At 45.4% G+C, this 15,376-nt stretch overlaps 2 protein-coding genes across 2 annotated transcripts in view; both read right to left on the bottom strand.

The window, feature by feature from the left end:
• The window catches only part of LOC144476538 (dipeptidase 1), a 249,408-nt gene extending 240,303 nt beyond the window's left edge, over window positions 1–9,105 (bottom strand). The window contains 1 exon segment of the mRNA XM_078193618.1: window positions 9,073–9,105. Coding sequence (XP_078049744.1) covers window positions 9,073–9,105 — 33 coding nt within the window.
• The window catches only part of Mdr49 (Multi drug resistance 49), a 136,984-nt gene continuing 129,867 nt past the window's right edge, over window positions 8,260–15,376 (bottom strand). The window contains exon 17 of the mRNA XM_078193617.1: window positions 8,260–12,267. Coding sequence (XP_078049743.1) covers window positions 12,064–12,267 — 204 coding nt within the window. The 3' untranslated portion in view covers window positions 8,260–12,063. The remainder of the gene's footprint in view (window positions 12,268–15,376) is intronic.

Genomic DNA, 15,376 nt, shown 5'->3' with positions numbered 1-15,376 from the left:
TGCGCGCGACCCCCAATAAATGGTATTTCGAAAATGGAAAAAAAAAGGGAAGCTGTCGGTTATTTATTGTTGCACGGAAAACGCCGGAAACTCTCCGTCGCTTGAAAAATGGCTTTTCCGACCGGGGGAATTCGGGAACGCGGGGCCGGTTTTCGATATTTTTCCGGGCATTTTGCCGGCCGCGACTCGTCGAAATAGCGGCGAACGAAGAAAACGGGAGAAGAGAAGCGAAACGGGCGAAACGAAATCGGCCGCGGCTCCAATTTTCCGTGCGAAGGGGAATCGGAAGCGAAGCGGCGCCCGGCCCCCCCCTCTCTCTCTCTCTCTCTCTCTCTCTCTCTCTCGCTCGCTCGCTCTCTCGGCGCAATTATTAACTATTTAGGTCGGGTGCTCGAGCAACCGGATTGCGATTTCCTGATCGCCGACTTAATTGCGTTAGGTTCGGTGTTTTGAAGCGAACGGGCCGCGCGCGTAGAGGTGATCGCCGCGCAGGAGGGAAGGGGGGCGATGGGGCCACGCGTGTCCGGTTTAATGGGAGCCTAATAACCCAATTAAAAGCGGATTGGACGGCTGGTAAGCGCCGCGGAAATTCGATGGAAATCGAGGGCCGGCTCGCCTTCGATCCGATGATACGGCCCGGCGAGAACGATCCTGCAAACCGATCACGATCTTTCCGTGTGCCTTTACCCGAGACCGGTTTCGATGTTTGCGCAACGCGTATCGCTCTCGCCTCTGCCCGCCGCCTCGTTCCTCCCTAACGAGCGACGCTCGCTTCGGCACGATTTATTCGATACTTTCGCCGAATTCTTATTTTTGTCCATTTTATTTCCTGCTATTTTTTTTTGGAACCGTGAACATATTCGAGGAAACTGTAAAACATGGACAAATTCGTTTCCTTTGTTGTGAGATTTGCTGCCGGTTATTATTGCGTGCGACGCGTGATTATTGTTATAATTATTAACCGTTTGCGCTCGATGCCGTTTCAACTGTGATTCTAAAGTAACTTTTTTGACGTATAGCTTTCCCATTTTTTAGAACGAAATATATTTTATGCGTACGACATTGAATCTTGTAGCTCGTGCAACAACAGTTGTACTTTTAATAATTTCTATTATAATATTACTATTTCTAATATTGAAATATATATGCAGTGGCGATAGAAGAGGTCTCGTGACTTTGGTTTGGCATCGGAGAAAAGGAAAAGGGTAGTGGACTAGTGGACTCATTAAGGCTTTCTATCGGATCCTACCTTGGATAAGGGTAAAACGACGTTTTCGCAGTATATACAAAAACAGGGACGGTCTTAGGTAACTTTCGCGATAGGAATCCTTCTGTCGGCTATTGTCGCAGATAATCTCCACATTTCAAACGAAAATATGAACCGCGAAGTGTCAAATCGCTATCGCGCGTAGAATTCGAAGGATTGTGTCATCCGATTGAAGTCTCGTCGATTGTGGAGCTGTCCCCTCAACGCAACGCCGAAACTGCGCGCGATGGAAGCGCTGTTCTCTAATTCGATATATTTTCTGCGCGACGGTGCATTTCATTCGACGGGCTGGCGTTCCGAGAAAGGAGCGCGTTCACCGTAGACAGCGACGAAAGATCCCATTCACGCGCGTCCTATACCGTCCCGCATAAATTACGAGCACCTTTGTTCCTGTCGACACGGTGTGCGCAGCCACCGTGGATCACGTCGCGGCCGGTGATTGGAAGTCGATATCCCGCCGATATTATCGATTATCGTCCCCCGGCGGCAAGATTAATGATAATTAGTGCGCGCGCGTCCCGTGTTACGGCTCCCCCCTCCACCCCACCCCCTCCCCGGTTGTCGACTATTTTCCAGGATGCTTCGAGTTTCTTCCGACCGGTTTCGCCCCGATAGCTGTTAACGGACACGTGTATCGACACGCCTGTCTCTCTCTCTCTCTCTCTCGTCGTCCTTCGCCTCTCCTTTTCTAACGTTCGAACAAAACCGATCGACGCGCGACGCGGCACGCGAAGCATCAACCGAATCGACGGGGATATTGCTAATCGCGTTAACGTTTAAATTGCAACCCGAAGCGATATCGGGGCACCGACGAAACGAAGTCGATCGCGATCGCGGGCAAAGTGCTCTCTCCGATGAAACGAGCGAAATTAGAAAATAAAGAAACTCGAGGCTCTCGAGTAGCAAGAACAGAAAGAGAGAAAGAGAGAGAGAGAAACTTCGAGAGAGCGAGAGAAATTGACTTTGAGAGAGTGAGAGAGAGAGAGAGAGAGAGAGAGGGGGAGGGGACTGCTGAAACAAAAATTTTCTACGTTTACCCGCAACGAACCGGAGCAGCATAAACATTCGCCTTTTTTTTCCTGATAATTCAATATTCTACCCTGTAACAAAATTCTCGCACGGAAATAACTTATTCGACGAAGTTCTAGTCGGAATATAAAATACGCGAGCTTCGCTCAAAATTGCAATTAAATTGCATGCGGAACAAGGCCAATTAAATTGCAGCGAAATAAATGCGATAAAAATTGTAGAGAAGTAAGTGCGATAAAATTACAGCGAAATAAATGCGATCAAATTATAGCGAAAATAAATGCGATAGAATGACAGCTAAATAAATGAGATAAAATTACGATTTTGATGTTTTATCTTGCAAGACGAAATCTTTGTTTAGACAGATAATAATTTGTGAAACGATCTCGGTGGGTATTGTTGTTCAAGACTTCCACGTTCTTTGTCGTTTAACCCTTTACACTATAATAATATATGAACGATATTAATTTCTTCTACATCGAAATAAAGATAAATTTTATTGCAGTTTATTAAAATTTATTAAAGACTCTTATTAAAGTTTATTAAAATTTATTAAAGGCTCTTACTAGATTTTATTAAAATTTATTAATTACTCTTGTTAAAATTTATTGAAGACTCTTATCAAAGTCTGCAAACAAAAGCACACAAAGACAATAAAATAAAGAGAAATTGTCCGGTCCGATTATTAAAGATATTAAAGACAAATAAGCGGCGATCGACGCGGCGCGAAAGGAACGGTAATGGAAGGGGTTAAAGCGAGGTGGCAGGGCGTGGTTTAATCGCGCGAAATTCGAGCGGGCCCGCGTCAACAGGAATCTCCGCGGGGAATTGATAGAATCGCGTGCAACAGTCGTTAATTTGCGGCCACGGGAACACATGTCATGTTCACGCAGGGGGGGGGGGGGGGGACTCTCCCCCCCCCTTTTTTTTATTAATTACAATCGCGCCGCGACTGCCTTCGAATGGTGCCGCGACGATCGCTGTTTATCCCCCGTATACGGTGGAATTTACGTCGGCGACGCGCGATCCAATATTAATTAAAATTTGAAAACGCGTAATTGTGATGCGCCGCAGACCCGAACAATGCCGCCGCGCCGATGAAATACGAAACGGTCGGGAGAGTGGGGGTAGACTCCATGAACCCGTTCCCCTAATCCCCATATTTTCCGTTCTCTTCGCCATTTCACCGTGCTCGTTGTTCCGGCATCGTCGAACGATTATTTAACCCTTTGCGGTCGACTCTAAGGCGCGACTAAAAATTATCACGTTTGTAAATAATTTCTATAAAATTTACTCGTATTTAAGCAATTGTCAAGAGCACTAAACTGTTACCCGAATCGCAAAATTAATTTCCGTAATACATAAAAAGCTCCTCCAGTTTATATAAAATGGAAACACTGTAAGTCTAAACAAATATTTTGCGCTTCCATATAAAATAGCTCCGACCGCGAAGGGTTAATTGCCGTCGGAATTTATAAATCATGGAAGAATCACTTTTGGAGGAATTCCATTTCTCTCGACACGTGGGATTATTTTATAACATACAGTTCGAACGTAAAAGAACTAATATCGGAGCATAAACGTGGTCTGCGCTGTTTTATCATAATTTTTATTAGAACAAAGAATGCATTAGATATTTTTCTTCTTTTCTTTCTTTAATTCTTATTGAATTCTATAAATTAATATTTAGCCCTTGCACGGTTTTCCAACGCGTGCACGATTAATTCGCGATTCCGGTCGATCTATAAATCTTTCTCTGAAGCTCGGCGTTCAGTTTTGTAATATAGAAAGGGAGGCGTAAGAGCTACGCGATGTTCTCCGCCAGAATAAATCTCCCGGCGCGCCGTTTCGAGGGCTCCCACCACGCGGGTCCCAAGTGTGTTGCGGTCTTTTAAGGGTGGGGTTTTGTCGGGGGGGAGGGGGGAGCGGAGCAGAGTGTAACACGGGGTCTCTCCAATGGGGTCACGTGTTTTGTATCGAATGAAACTGTCTTCCGAATACCCTCGGCTTACGTAGGCAGCCTCCTCGTAAGAAGCTAGACCGTTCCACGACCACCCGTGCGCTCGGTTTTACCCCCTCCCGCCACGCTCTACCCCCCACTCCCACCCGCCCTGTTCTCTAGGCAAGTTTCGCGTTCTGGTGCCGCGCCGCCGTTTCTGTATTTGTCATGAAACTTCGACCTTAGTCGCGTTAACCGCAGCAAACCCCGCGTACTCGGGTAAGTAGTATAATGGCGGCAGCACACCGAACCGCCTAATCTCTATCCTTTTTTTTTAACCGGAGCGTCGCTTTGGTAATTGTTCGATACGTATTAATTAGGGTGGATATTCGGTCTCTGATATAATTTCACGGATTTAACTGTAGTTTTGGAAGCAGGATAATTGTGATGTTTAATTAGTTACAGTGTCCGAGGTTTTGTAAAAAATTGTACGATTTGCGAAGAAATTGTGGAGAATTTTTCCAAGGAAAATACCCGGCGAAGTACGGAACTGAAAAGTGTCCCGAAGTTACGGCGTTCATTGACAGCTATACGGACTCGATCGTTCATCGTCGAGCCGGCGTATCGTTTGCCGCGGAATGTGGGCTGTTTGACCGGTTCACTGCGGCGATCGCTTTGCAAAGCGCCCATCGTGTGTCGCGATAATGCAATCGACTCGATAATTAATCCGACTCAAATTTATAATGTGCGTTGATCTGGAAAATGTAGACTCGAAAATGTCGAGCGAGAGGCGCAATTTACGTTCGTCGTTTGCGCGAAGAAAAATTGTCTTTTGTGCGTACGACTGAAATTTATAGTCTATTTAGGGTTGTTGTATACTTATGTTATTACTTGATATTATTACGCATTTCTTAGTACTAATAACAACTACCCAGTATTACTATATACTCCTTAGTGGTATATATTACGTCCTTCCCGACTTTATCGTACATTTAATGGTCTCGATACAAGCTCGTCGATTTTCATCGCGGCGCCGTGAACGCGTAGGATGCTCCCGCATCGCGCGACTCCATCGCGCTGTATAAAAGGATCGCGCGTTTTAATAGATTTAATCTGGCAGCAGACGTCACAAGTTGAAAGGATAACAGGAAGTCCGGCGGCCGTTAACGACGGGGACCGGGGGTTAGCCATCGGAAGCCGGCATCGACAGCGCCCGAGAGCCGCCGGGTTCTGTTCCCGATGAAATTTTTACAATTTCCATGCCGACGATCGGGCACAAAGAGCGCCCAGAATATTTCCCCCGTTAATCGTCCCCCACCCCCCACCCGCCCGCCGTCGAACAGGAGTAGTTCGCCACTTGGTCCGGGGGCCGGCGTTTACATCGAAGCGACGCGGGATTAAATTAAGCCCGCCGTACGAGCGTGCACTCGCGCGCCGTCAAAGGGCATGAATTATTCCCGGCGGGCCGTGCCGCGTGTGCACGGCGCTCGATAAAAGGGCGAAAGCGCCGTTTTATCGGCCGTCGAGGCTAATCGGATTCCCGGGACTCTAATGACGATCTGCGTCTACAACAATTATCGATGCGTGCGACGACCGGTTAAGACGTTTCCAACTATCACGGTGTCCCGTGAGTTCTTTCAGCGCTATGGATGACGTCCAGAGTATGCTCGATGAAAATCCGCGATATGCTGTGGGAAAGATAGTAGAGACAGGAGATGAATATAGAAAAATTGGCGTCAATGTTTCATTCCCAATTTCGTCCTTAATACGCTGCTTTTTGAATTATGTAAATGATGCTTTCCGTTTGGTTTTTATGAGCCTTTTTCCAAATCCTAGTAAAATCGTGAAATTTGGCCTTTTCGTCCGGCACTAAGAGGGTTAATATTACAAATAGTAATATTATAAATATAAATAGTATTGTGGCAACTACCTCCAATATTCACCAACAGATGGATTCCTTTCCCGAAAGCTACCTAAGACCGTCCCAGTTTCGATATATATTGTGAAATCGTCGTTTTAGCCTTACCTAAGGCAAGAACCGCTAGAACAGCCTTACCGACGTGTCCTGTCAACATTTCCCGTCAAAAATCAATACAAAATCGCCAGTTTACACTTCAAGAAGTAAAAAGCCAAAACGCTGACCTGAAAGAAATGGTGTGACATTAAAACCGCGCGAGTTCGACGGTAAAAATAATAGTTTACTTACCATTCCGCGAAACAAATAGCGCAGGGCGCTGCGGCTAAGCCTCGCGTCACGGAGGAAATATGGGGCGTAGGGGAACAGATGGACGGGACGCGTGGGTTCCGCAATTTTTCGGGTAACAGAGAGGGTGTGGTGGGGGTGACGCAACTCTGGGAGTCGCAAAAATACTCAGTCTTGTTTTTTTTTCTCCACTATGTTTCCATTTATTTTGTATATGACAGCAGTACGGTCTGCTCGGTCTCTCCCTCTCGCAACAAGAAAAAAAAAAAAAGAAAAATAGTTAATACTTCCTCTTTGTCGTCATACTGTCTAGTATCGCTTGTACAATTACAACTGTGTGACACGCTTGCGGATATATGAAGAAGAGAACAAAAAAAAAAGAAATAAAAGACAGAAAAGGAAACGAGAAACGAGAAGAATCGAAACGCGCGTTCGCGATGTCGATGCCTGTTTTTGTCGCGTCGCGCGCCCTCGCGGGACCCCTAAAATCGATTGGTTAAGATCTCTGTCCTTAAGTTACGCTGGCCGCAGCCTTATAGCCTTAAGTAACGATTCTCGAAAATCCGTTTTACCGCTAGACTAAAAAAAGTAAAATAAAAAGGAGATAAAATGAAGAATAAGAAGAAGAAGAAAGTAACCCGCGCCCCGTGTTTCGCTCCGTTATCGCCCTCTCCGTTGGTCTCGCGCGATTCGAATTCCGATTCGCCGACGATCAGCGGTCCAGACGGGCGTGTACCGGGCCCGAGGCGATTCGCTCGAGCGAGCGAGGCCGCGCCGGGAGAGCCGAATCGCCGGCAGAAACGCTGAGAATCCGCGGGGGCGACCGTTCGGAAAATCGAAACCCGCCGATCGTATTTGTTCGTTCTCCGTTTGTTTCTGATTCGCAGTGGGTGGTCGCGGTAAGTACGCAGAAAAGTCGGGCCGACGAGTCGACTGCTCGGCACTCTTCGACTCTACTCGACCTGGTAAAACGCTACCGAACGCTCTGGATCGAGGGACGCGTCTACGTCGCTACGTTCGTATTGTCGTCGCCGAATAAAAAGCACTAATTGTCTCGACTATGTGTCCCGAGGCGGTTAAGTACAGGGGGCGAGTCGCGGCGACGAATTTCGAAATGCGGCGACTTTTCGAAAGGCTCGTTTCGACTCGTCGCGCGAGGTGTCGTTCGCGGTGCGCGAATCGCCAAGCAGGTTCGTCGTGCGCTGTCGCTGAAGCTGACGCCTCGAGGACACGGTGACCTTACCGCTAAGTATATACCAAGTGAAGGCACAAGTTCGGGGAAAGAATCTGTCGCGATTGTCGGCCCCGGAAGCCGCTCCCCCAAAATTCACTTCGTTTCGAGCTACGCCAATGCCTCGCCTTTGCAAGTGGTCGAAACTATTACGCTGGAAACTATGAAACGGGCGTTGGTGTATAGGCTGTGCCCACCTTCAGCGCCCGTTTCATAGTTTCCAACCTAATATACACCGAAGCAAACAGCTGAGTAATACAGAGGCAGCTAGGAAACTGTTCTTTTCTGATCGTCGATTCACTCTTGAGATCAACCAAAGATTGGATGCGCATTAAAACGGTGTGGATAAAAATGCTTACAATGAGAAAGCTCAGCCGCTTGCTACAGCGAGGCATAACCGTACGCTCGATCTCCCGGCGGGAGCACGTTCCGCGGCTCATCCTGCAGCTTCCGGCTCCTCCTCGAATCTCTCCCTCTCCCGCGTTCTTGTTCATTAGGCACGTAATTGTTAACACTGAACCCACCATCGCCAATCTCACCTTTATTTTATTTTATGATTGTTGAAGTCGTGAAGCTCTGCTTCCTTAACCCCTTGCACTACGATCTCTCTCAAAACTTCGTCGATATTTTTTAGTTCTTAATAATTTTCTTGGTGGAGCGACAGGATTTTTATTTATTTCTATTTTCAAATATTGACGATAGAAGATTCAAATTTTGTTTCTGGCAGTTATATTTATTAAATTATGTACGAAACGATCGTCACGAGTCTGACTCGTTGTTATAGTGCAAGGGTTTAAAAATCGAGGCACACATTGTTGTAAGAATTGTGAAAAATTTTCGTAAATTGTATGATTCTTGTGATTCATATGTCAAGTTGTTTTTGTTAAGTTTAGTTGCTTTCAGGCCTCGGTAGGTTTAGTGTTATAATCGGGGCAGCGGAGTAATCGACGAACGATTACTATAGTAGTCGGCACTACCGTTCTCGCACCTGGAATCGCCATCTTTTATGTCGCGTTACAATCTTTCCGCCACCTCTTTCTTTCTTATCTAGATACAGTTTTATATTCGCCAATCACGCTGACGCTCTAATACTTTTCCCGAGATTTGCGGACCGTTTACAATATTACCAACCCTTCTCTCGTATCAATCGCTTTCTCCCTTTGCATTCTTTTTTCATTCATTAATTATGCAATATCCTATCGACTCCCAAAAAATTTGTTCACTCTTCCGCGAGGGTCCCAATACTTTTTTAAAGGAGTATACACACCGCTCCCCAAGTCATCAATCATAGATTCTCGGTTCTCCACATTGGCTCGCAATCCGCTCGTCGTTCAACTCTTCCACCCCCTTCTCCTATCACCCTCCCCTCCCTATCTAGCACCCCCTTGTTCTAGGATCCCAACCTTGTCTCTGTACTTGTTCCTAAGGCACATCATTCCTCCATCTATCAAACTATACTTCAACCACCCCTATTAACCCCTTGACGTACTCCAACGACTCGCGATAATGTTGTCTAATAATAACCTGTTAAGTATGAATGTTATTCCGTTCTCTTTAATGAAAGTATATAGCTATAAACATCCTGAAGCCACGCTATAAACACTAATATACTTCTCTCCCCCATGAAATCGTTAAGCAATCGATAAACATTTAATCGCCGCAACTGCGAAGAAGATAACGGCTGGTACCGCAAGGGGTTAAAATCGTCCCCTTTTCCTGCTCTAATCGCTCCGCCCCCTTCACCCCCTTTCCCCAGATTCACGAAGCACACGCACGTCGTTAAGGCACGAGCGAGAGAAGGATTTACGACCCCGGCCGACGGACACACTCGAATTCGTTATGTGTTTCACGAGGCTGCCGGAGGCTCGCGCAAAAAAGTCGAACGGCGGAGGGTGGCTGGGAGAAGCTAGCAGGGTGTCGGTCTTCTCTCATACATGTTTCATGGGACGTCGTTACACCGGTAGACGCCGGCCGAAAAGAACACGTCAAGGGGATGCTCTTTCCTGTTCGAAGAACGCGGTGGCTTACGAAGACACCTGTCGACTTTCGTTTCTCGCGTTTCCGAGGCCCGCGCGCCGATTAACCCTCTGCAGTACACTATGTCGTGCAGTATACTATGTATAATAATGAGTTAGAGCCGTGGTGAAGATTTTATGCAAGATTTAGTAAATACGAATATTATTAAACCTTCGAAGCCATTTTAAGCTTAGATCCAAGAATTTATTTTTATTTATTTTTATTTTGACCAGCTGCAGTATAGTACTCGGTATAATTTGCTATGTTGAGCCTCGTGACTCGCAAAACTGTTATTCGTTTAACAGAAGGGTATTTAATAACGCCGACGATATTTTGTTAACTATATAACAATTTTTAATTGACGCTTCAGATTTTTTTCTAAACTGAAATAAAATTGAATTTTTCTGTTAAAAGAGAATATAAAAACCGAAAATTATCTGGTCTTATTAAGGACAGTATTAGGGACAAATAAGGGCTAATCAACGTAACGTAAAAAGGAATCCTACTGCAAGGGGTTAACGTTTCCATCCCCCGAGCGCGTTACTTTTGCGCGGCCCTCGAGGGCCCTCGTCCGTTCGAGATATGGAACGTGGTGTCTGGGGCGGGATTCGAGCCCGCTCGACGCATCAATTGATCTTTCGTGAATGGAGATTTTCGCGGCGTTCTACTCGAGCCAGAGAGCATCGAGCTGTCTCAATGATACCAGGCGGATTGTTGGGCGCGATGACGACGTCTTCTCTCAGCGACACCTTCTCTCGAATACATGTTTCTCGCGTACTCTTTACACGTTTGTACGTACTCGTGTACACTTTGCATGTACTCGTATACGTGTTTTTCTTTGCAGCAAAGCGAGGCACTTATGAAACTGCGTAAACGAACAGAGATCAATTGGCCGCAAAATTTGAGTAGCTTCGAGCGCAAAGAGCATCCCTTTGATAGTTGTCGATTAGAAATCTGATAAAAATAGGATGTTATTTTATGATTGAATAGAATGGTATATACTATCGATTATAATTATCGAAGTCAAGTAATCCGCGTGGAGTTGGTGATATTTGGAATTGCGATATTTTCCGAATTTCTAGTCGCGAAAATGTTCTTTTTTCCGGCTTCGAACAGTTGAATCGAAAGCTCGTCGAATCACGTCGATGACGTCACACGCCGGGGTGTCAAAAACCAGCTAAACGCGTTCTATCATTATTACCAGAGCTTCCCGGTCGCTCGAATATTTTCCAGAGGATCGGCGAGGCGTCCGCTCGAAACCGAATCGAGCCGGTCTCGATTCGCTCTGCAAAATCGCATGGACGAGGGGCGGCGTAAAAATCATTCGCGGGGGCTGGTGGTGGTGGTGGCCGTGTCGGCGGCGTTGCAGAAAACGACGCGTTTTTCTCTTCCGGAACAAGGGGGGCCGCGGCGTAATGGCCCGGCGAAATTGCCGATCGGGCGCGGATAACGATCCCGACGTATCGACGGCAGGACTCGCGGCTTCGATGGCCAGACGAGAGCCGACAGTTTCCGGTTTCGAAGCGGTGCTCCGATAGGGGCGGAGAGGGAAGCGGCGGCTCGCGCGCGCGTAGTCCGGTGGTGGGCGAAAACAATGGGGGTAGATAGCTTTGTACAGAATGTTCTAAAAAGCGCTTTCGATATTTATATGGTTTATTTGAACGCTATTGTAGAGTCAACCCTTTGTTGGGCCGTCTTTATCGCAGTTGGAATTATTGGGAATACAATATATTCATCGCACAATATAATTGCTATTATTACTTAAAACTTGCCAATATGATAGCAATTTCTAAATAGCATTTTTGTCCAATACAATTTTGCCTAAATACCATTTCTGTCAAATACAATTTTCTCTCAAATAAATATTCTAGGTATTAAAACTCAAAATGTCATTAACAAACAAAATTTTCTAGCAAACCTAACGCAAATCTCAAAAACCTAACCTATATTAAAAACTGCTACCCTTTCAACTCCAATTTGCTAAACTTCTCTGCTCAGCACAGAAAGTCCTATATTACACCATATAAACATCGAATGCTTCTTTGAATATCCTGTATCTATTTCTTGGTTCGACTATAGCAAAATTCTCTGAGACGGGCGAATAATCTAAGTGAGGGCCATTTAGGGGAAAATACGAATTTACGGGAAGAGCTCCACCCTCCTTCGCGCTCGACTTTCTCATTCTGCAAAGTTCGAGGTATCCAAGGGCTCGAAGGGTCCGCGCAATTTTTCTACTCTTTTCTCGGTCGCAATGTTCCGTTTGTTGCTCGGCAGCTCGGCGTGGCCCTTCTCGTTCGGGCGAGAGAGCCTAGGCTCGAGTAACGTGTCCCCGGAAAAGTCTCGAGGACAGTCCGCGACGGCCGTCCGCGGCCGCGGTTCTACTCCATCGCCGCTTCTTGGAGGGCGTGCAGATGTGCGTAGAGTCCGTCCGCCGCTATCAGGTCGTCGTGGGTGCCCATCTCCGCGACCGTGCCCTTCTCCAGCACGCAGATCACGTCCGCGTTCCTTATCGTGGCCAGACGGTGCGCGATGGTGATGCACGTCCTGCCCTCCATCGCCTTGTCCAGCGCCGCTTGCACGACCTGCAACACAGAGAAAACAACGGGATCAGATACGGATCCACGACAATTACCGCGGCACTGGCGCCGCATATTTTTACGCGCTTCGCTCGATTTTTCTTCCAAAGGGACGGCTCAGTTCCTGGAAATTCGTCGATTTTAATTTGACGATTTTAATTCTTCGATTTTAATTCTTCTATTTTAATTCTTGGATTTTAATTCTTCGATTTTAATTCTTTGAGTTGTTAAGTCAAAGAATTAAAATCGAAGAATTAAAATCCACAAATTCAAAGGGTCAAAGTGACCCTAGTATTCAAATACTTCTTGGCAGCGACTACACAAGAATTATAAAATAGTAGAAAATGATCTCGTGCTAGAAAATGTGCTATTTCCGTTTCCGTGCTAGCTTTCTTCCGTTGACCCTCCGCAGTTGAACGTAATTTTGCAGCTTTGTAGTCGCGCGCAGACTTGTCCGGTGTTTTAATTAAATACAATTTTTAACCGAAGTAGTTTTTTAAATTTCTGAATCTCTCGTTAAATAAATGTTGCATGTCCGTGTGAAATATTAGCATTGCGGAGGAATATTAATTTGCGGACGCGTACAAATATATGTATTTGTCGCGACACCCTCTTCCGTTTCAATTAAATAATTTTTACGTTTAACATTCTTGTTATTTTTTTTTTTTTTTGGTTTATATGAAGAATATTATAAAAACATATTGTAGATTTGAAGTCGAAACGCGTCTAAAGCCACGCGCCATAAAATTGGCAATTATTCTCAGCGAACGAGAAGAGTATTTCACGAAACAGGTGCGAAAAACCGTGATAAGAGTATTTTTTTCGTTAATATGCACCTTTTCTATTTCGTTAATACGCCGCCACGCGCGCGGAACGCGTTCTCGCGTATAATTTTTTACGACGAATCCAACAGCGTCCGAAAACGCGTCTCACTCCTCTCTAGCGCCCGGATTCGCCGAAATAATATATGGAAATGAGAATTTGCAGTGCAGATATCAGTGTCCTCCTCGCCGGAGGAATTAACCAAAAAAGGAGGAAAGAAAATTCCGGGTCCACTCTCCTCCACGCGTCGGAGTATGGTCTCTCTGCTTTACCTTCCCCATAAAGAATCTTTTAATCTGCCCCCCCGTAACTTTCTTCGCCGGATTATTTCTTATAAAATAATGTATGAAAATGAGAACTCGCGGCCATGGAAATTATTGCGTTTACGCTTTATTACAGTTATATTTAAAAGCGCTCGACCGATTCGGTTTAAAAAAAAAAAAATTAAAAACGTAAAAAGCTTAATGACATTTTTTTAAGCATTATAAAAATACCTTATTTCAGCTATTAAACGTTTTATACCAAATCAAAATTTGTTGTATTTTTTGACATTATATTAATACTCTAGAGTATACTATATGCTCTATTATTTACTATATCGTAAAGGAGCTTGACCAATTCGATATTACATAATAATAATTCAATATATTTATTCAAATATATAGCGAAGAGGTTGTACCACCGTTCAAATAATTTCAGCAGCCACTGAATATATAAAAATGTTCTAAAACGCCGCGCGTTCCTAAAATATTCGGCAGTCGCTGTACATATAAAAATTTGCTAAAACGCAAGCGCGTTCCTAAAATATTTTCGAGAGAATCATTAACCGGCCAGTTACATCGGCGGTATTGAAGTGGAAATGGAACGTTCCGCCGTCCGAACGCCCGGCGTGTCGCGTCCGGATGCCCGCGACCAACCACGGTAACACAATTTTTCGAGCGTGATTAAAAACAAAAAAAGAATGTTGAATAAACCCGACGGGAAATGGACGTCGCGCGCAATGCGGTTCAACGCAGGCGAGTGTACCACTCTCTCTCTCTCTCTCTGCTCCCGCAACATGAACCGAGTAAACAATAGGGACGGGCGCGGCGGGGGATCGTAAGCAACCGCGAAGCAATAATTGCCGTGAAATTCGTTCGGCGGTGGAATCGGGAACAACAATTGAATGCAGGCGAAGCCGAGGATTCCCGATCGTGGACAATGACATCGTCGCCGATTGCTTCTGATTTCGCAAACCTTGGGAGTAGATAATTAGGGAATTATTATTTGCCTGGCCCAATTACTGTGCCTCCGGATTGAAAATGTATAGAAAAGAAGAAAGCGTTGTATTTAAATCGAAAATCTAAGTTTTCATTATTATGTTTTCTTGTTAATATGTAAGATTTATGGAGCCGCATTATATTTTATTAATTTTCTTCTTTCGTGCGTTTTTAATCCGAGGGTAATTAGGGTAATTGGGATAGCTAAAATTAGGCTTTTTAACGCGGACTTTATTCTATTATTTTATTTATATATTCATTAATATGTTTTATTATATTATTTTAAAATGCCAGTTTGCAGATAAATATGCTTTCATAAAATAAATTTCATAAAATAAATTCAAAGTCTTAAATCGAGTCCATAAAAGAACGAGTAATAATCGCACAAACGATGGGCAAAATAAAATAAACCACAAATTTCGAAGGCTCCAAAAATCCAGGAACGAAAACGATTCCCTTGTGAAAGAAAGCATTAAAAATTCGACGACCGCATCGGCGTCGAAGATTAGCAGCGGCGGCGTGGTATCGGTATCGGCATCGTCCGCAAACGGTGCCGCGAATCATTCAGCCGCTTTCAGCGACGATTTCGTGGGAGATCGGGAAGAGAAGCACTCGTCGGACATTCGAGAGACTCTCTCGAGCGGAGAGGTCTCTACAGCAGGCGATAAGAAACAAAGTTAGCGACCTCTCGGCGGGAGGAGAGCAGGAATTCTTAACGCGTCCGTGAGAGAAGCCGTCGACGAGCAGCGGCAGTCGGAGAATCCTGAAGGAAACGCGCTGCGGGGATCAGCCGCTCGGGGGTATTGCCTGGCGTCGGGCTCGCATTTTCAGAGGCCATTAACTCGATTGACCGTTCTGGGGTCTCGGGGGTGTCGATAACGAGACCGAGAGATCGACGGCGAGAGAAAGGGAAAGAGAGAGGGTGAGAGAGACGGAGCGACGGGAAGCTACAGAAAGAGAGAGAGAGAGAGTGAGCGAGAGAAATTGACTTTGAGAGAGAGAGAGAGAGAGAGAGAGAGAGAGAGAGAGAGAGA

The sequence above is a fragment of the Augochlora pura genome, chromosome 10 (assembly GCF_028453695.1).
Source record: "Augochlora pura isolate Apur16 chromosome 10, APUR_v2.2.1, whole genome shotgun sequence".
NCBI lineage: Eukaryota > Metazoa > Arthropoda > Insecta > Hymenoptera > Halictidae > Augochlora > Augochlora pura.
Note: the sequence above shows the minus strand (reverse complement) of the source record. Positions and strands in the feature narration are given on the sequence as shown.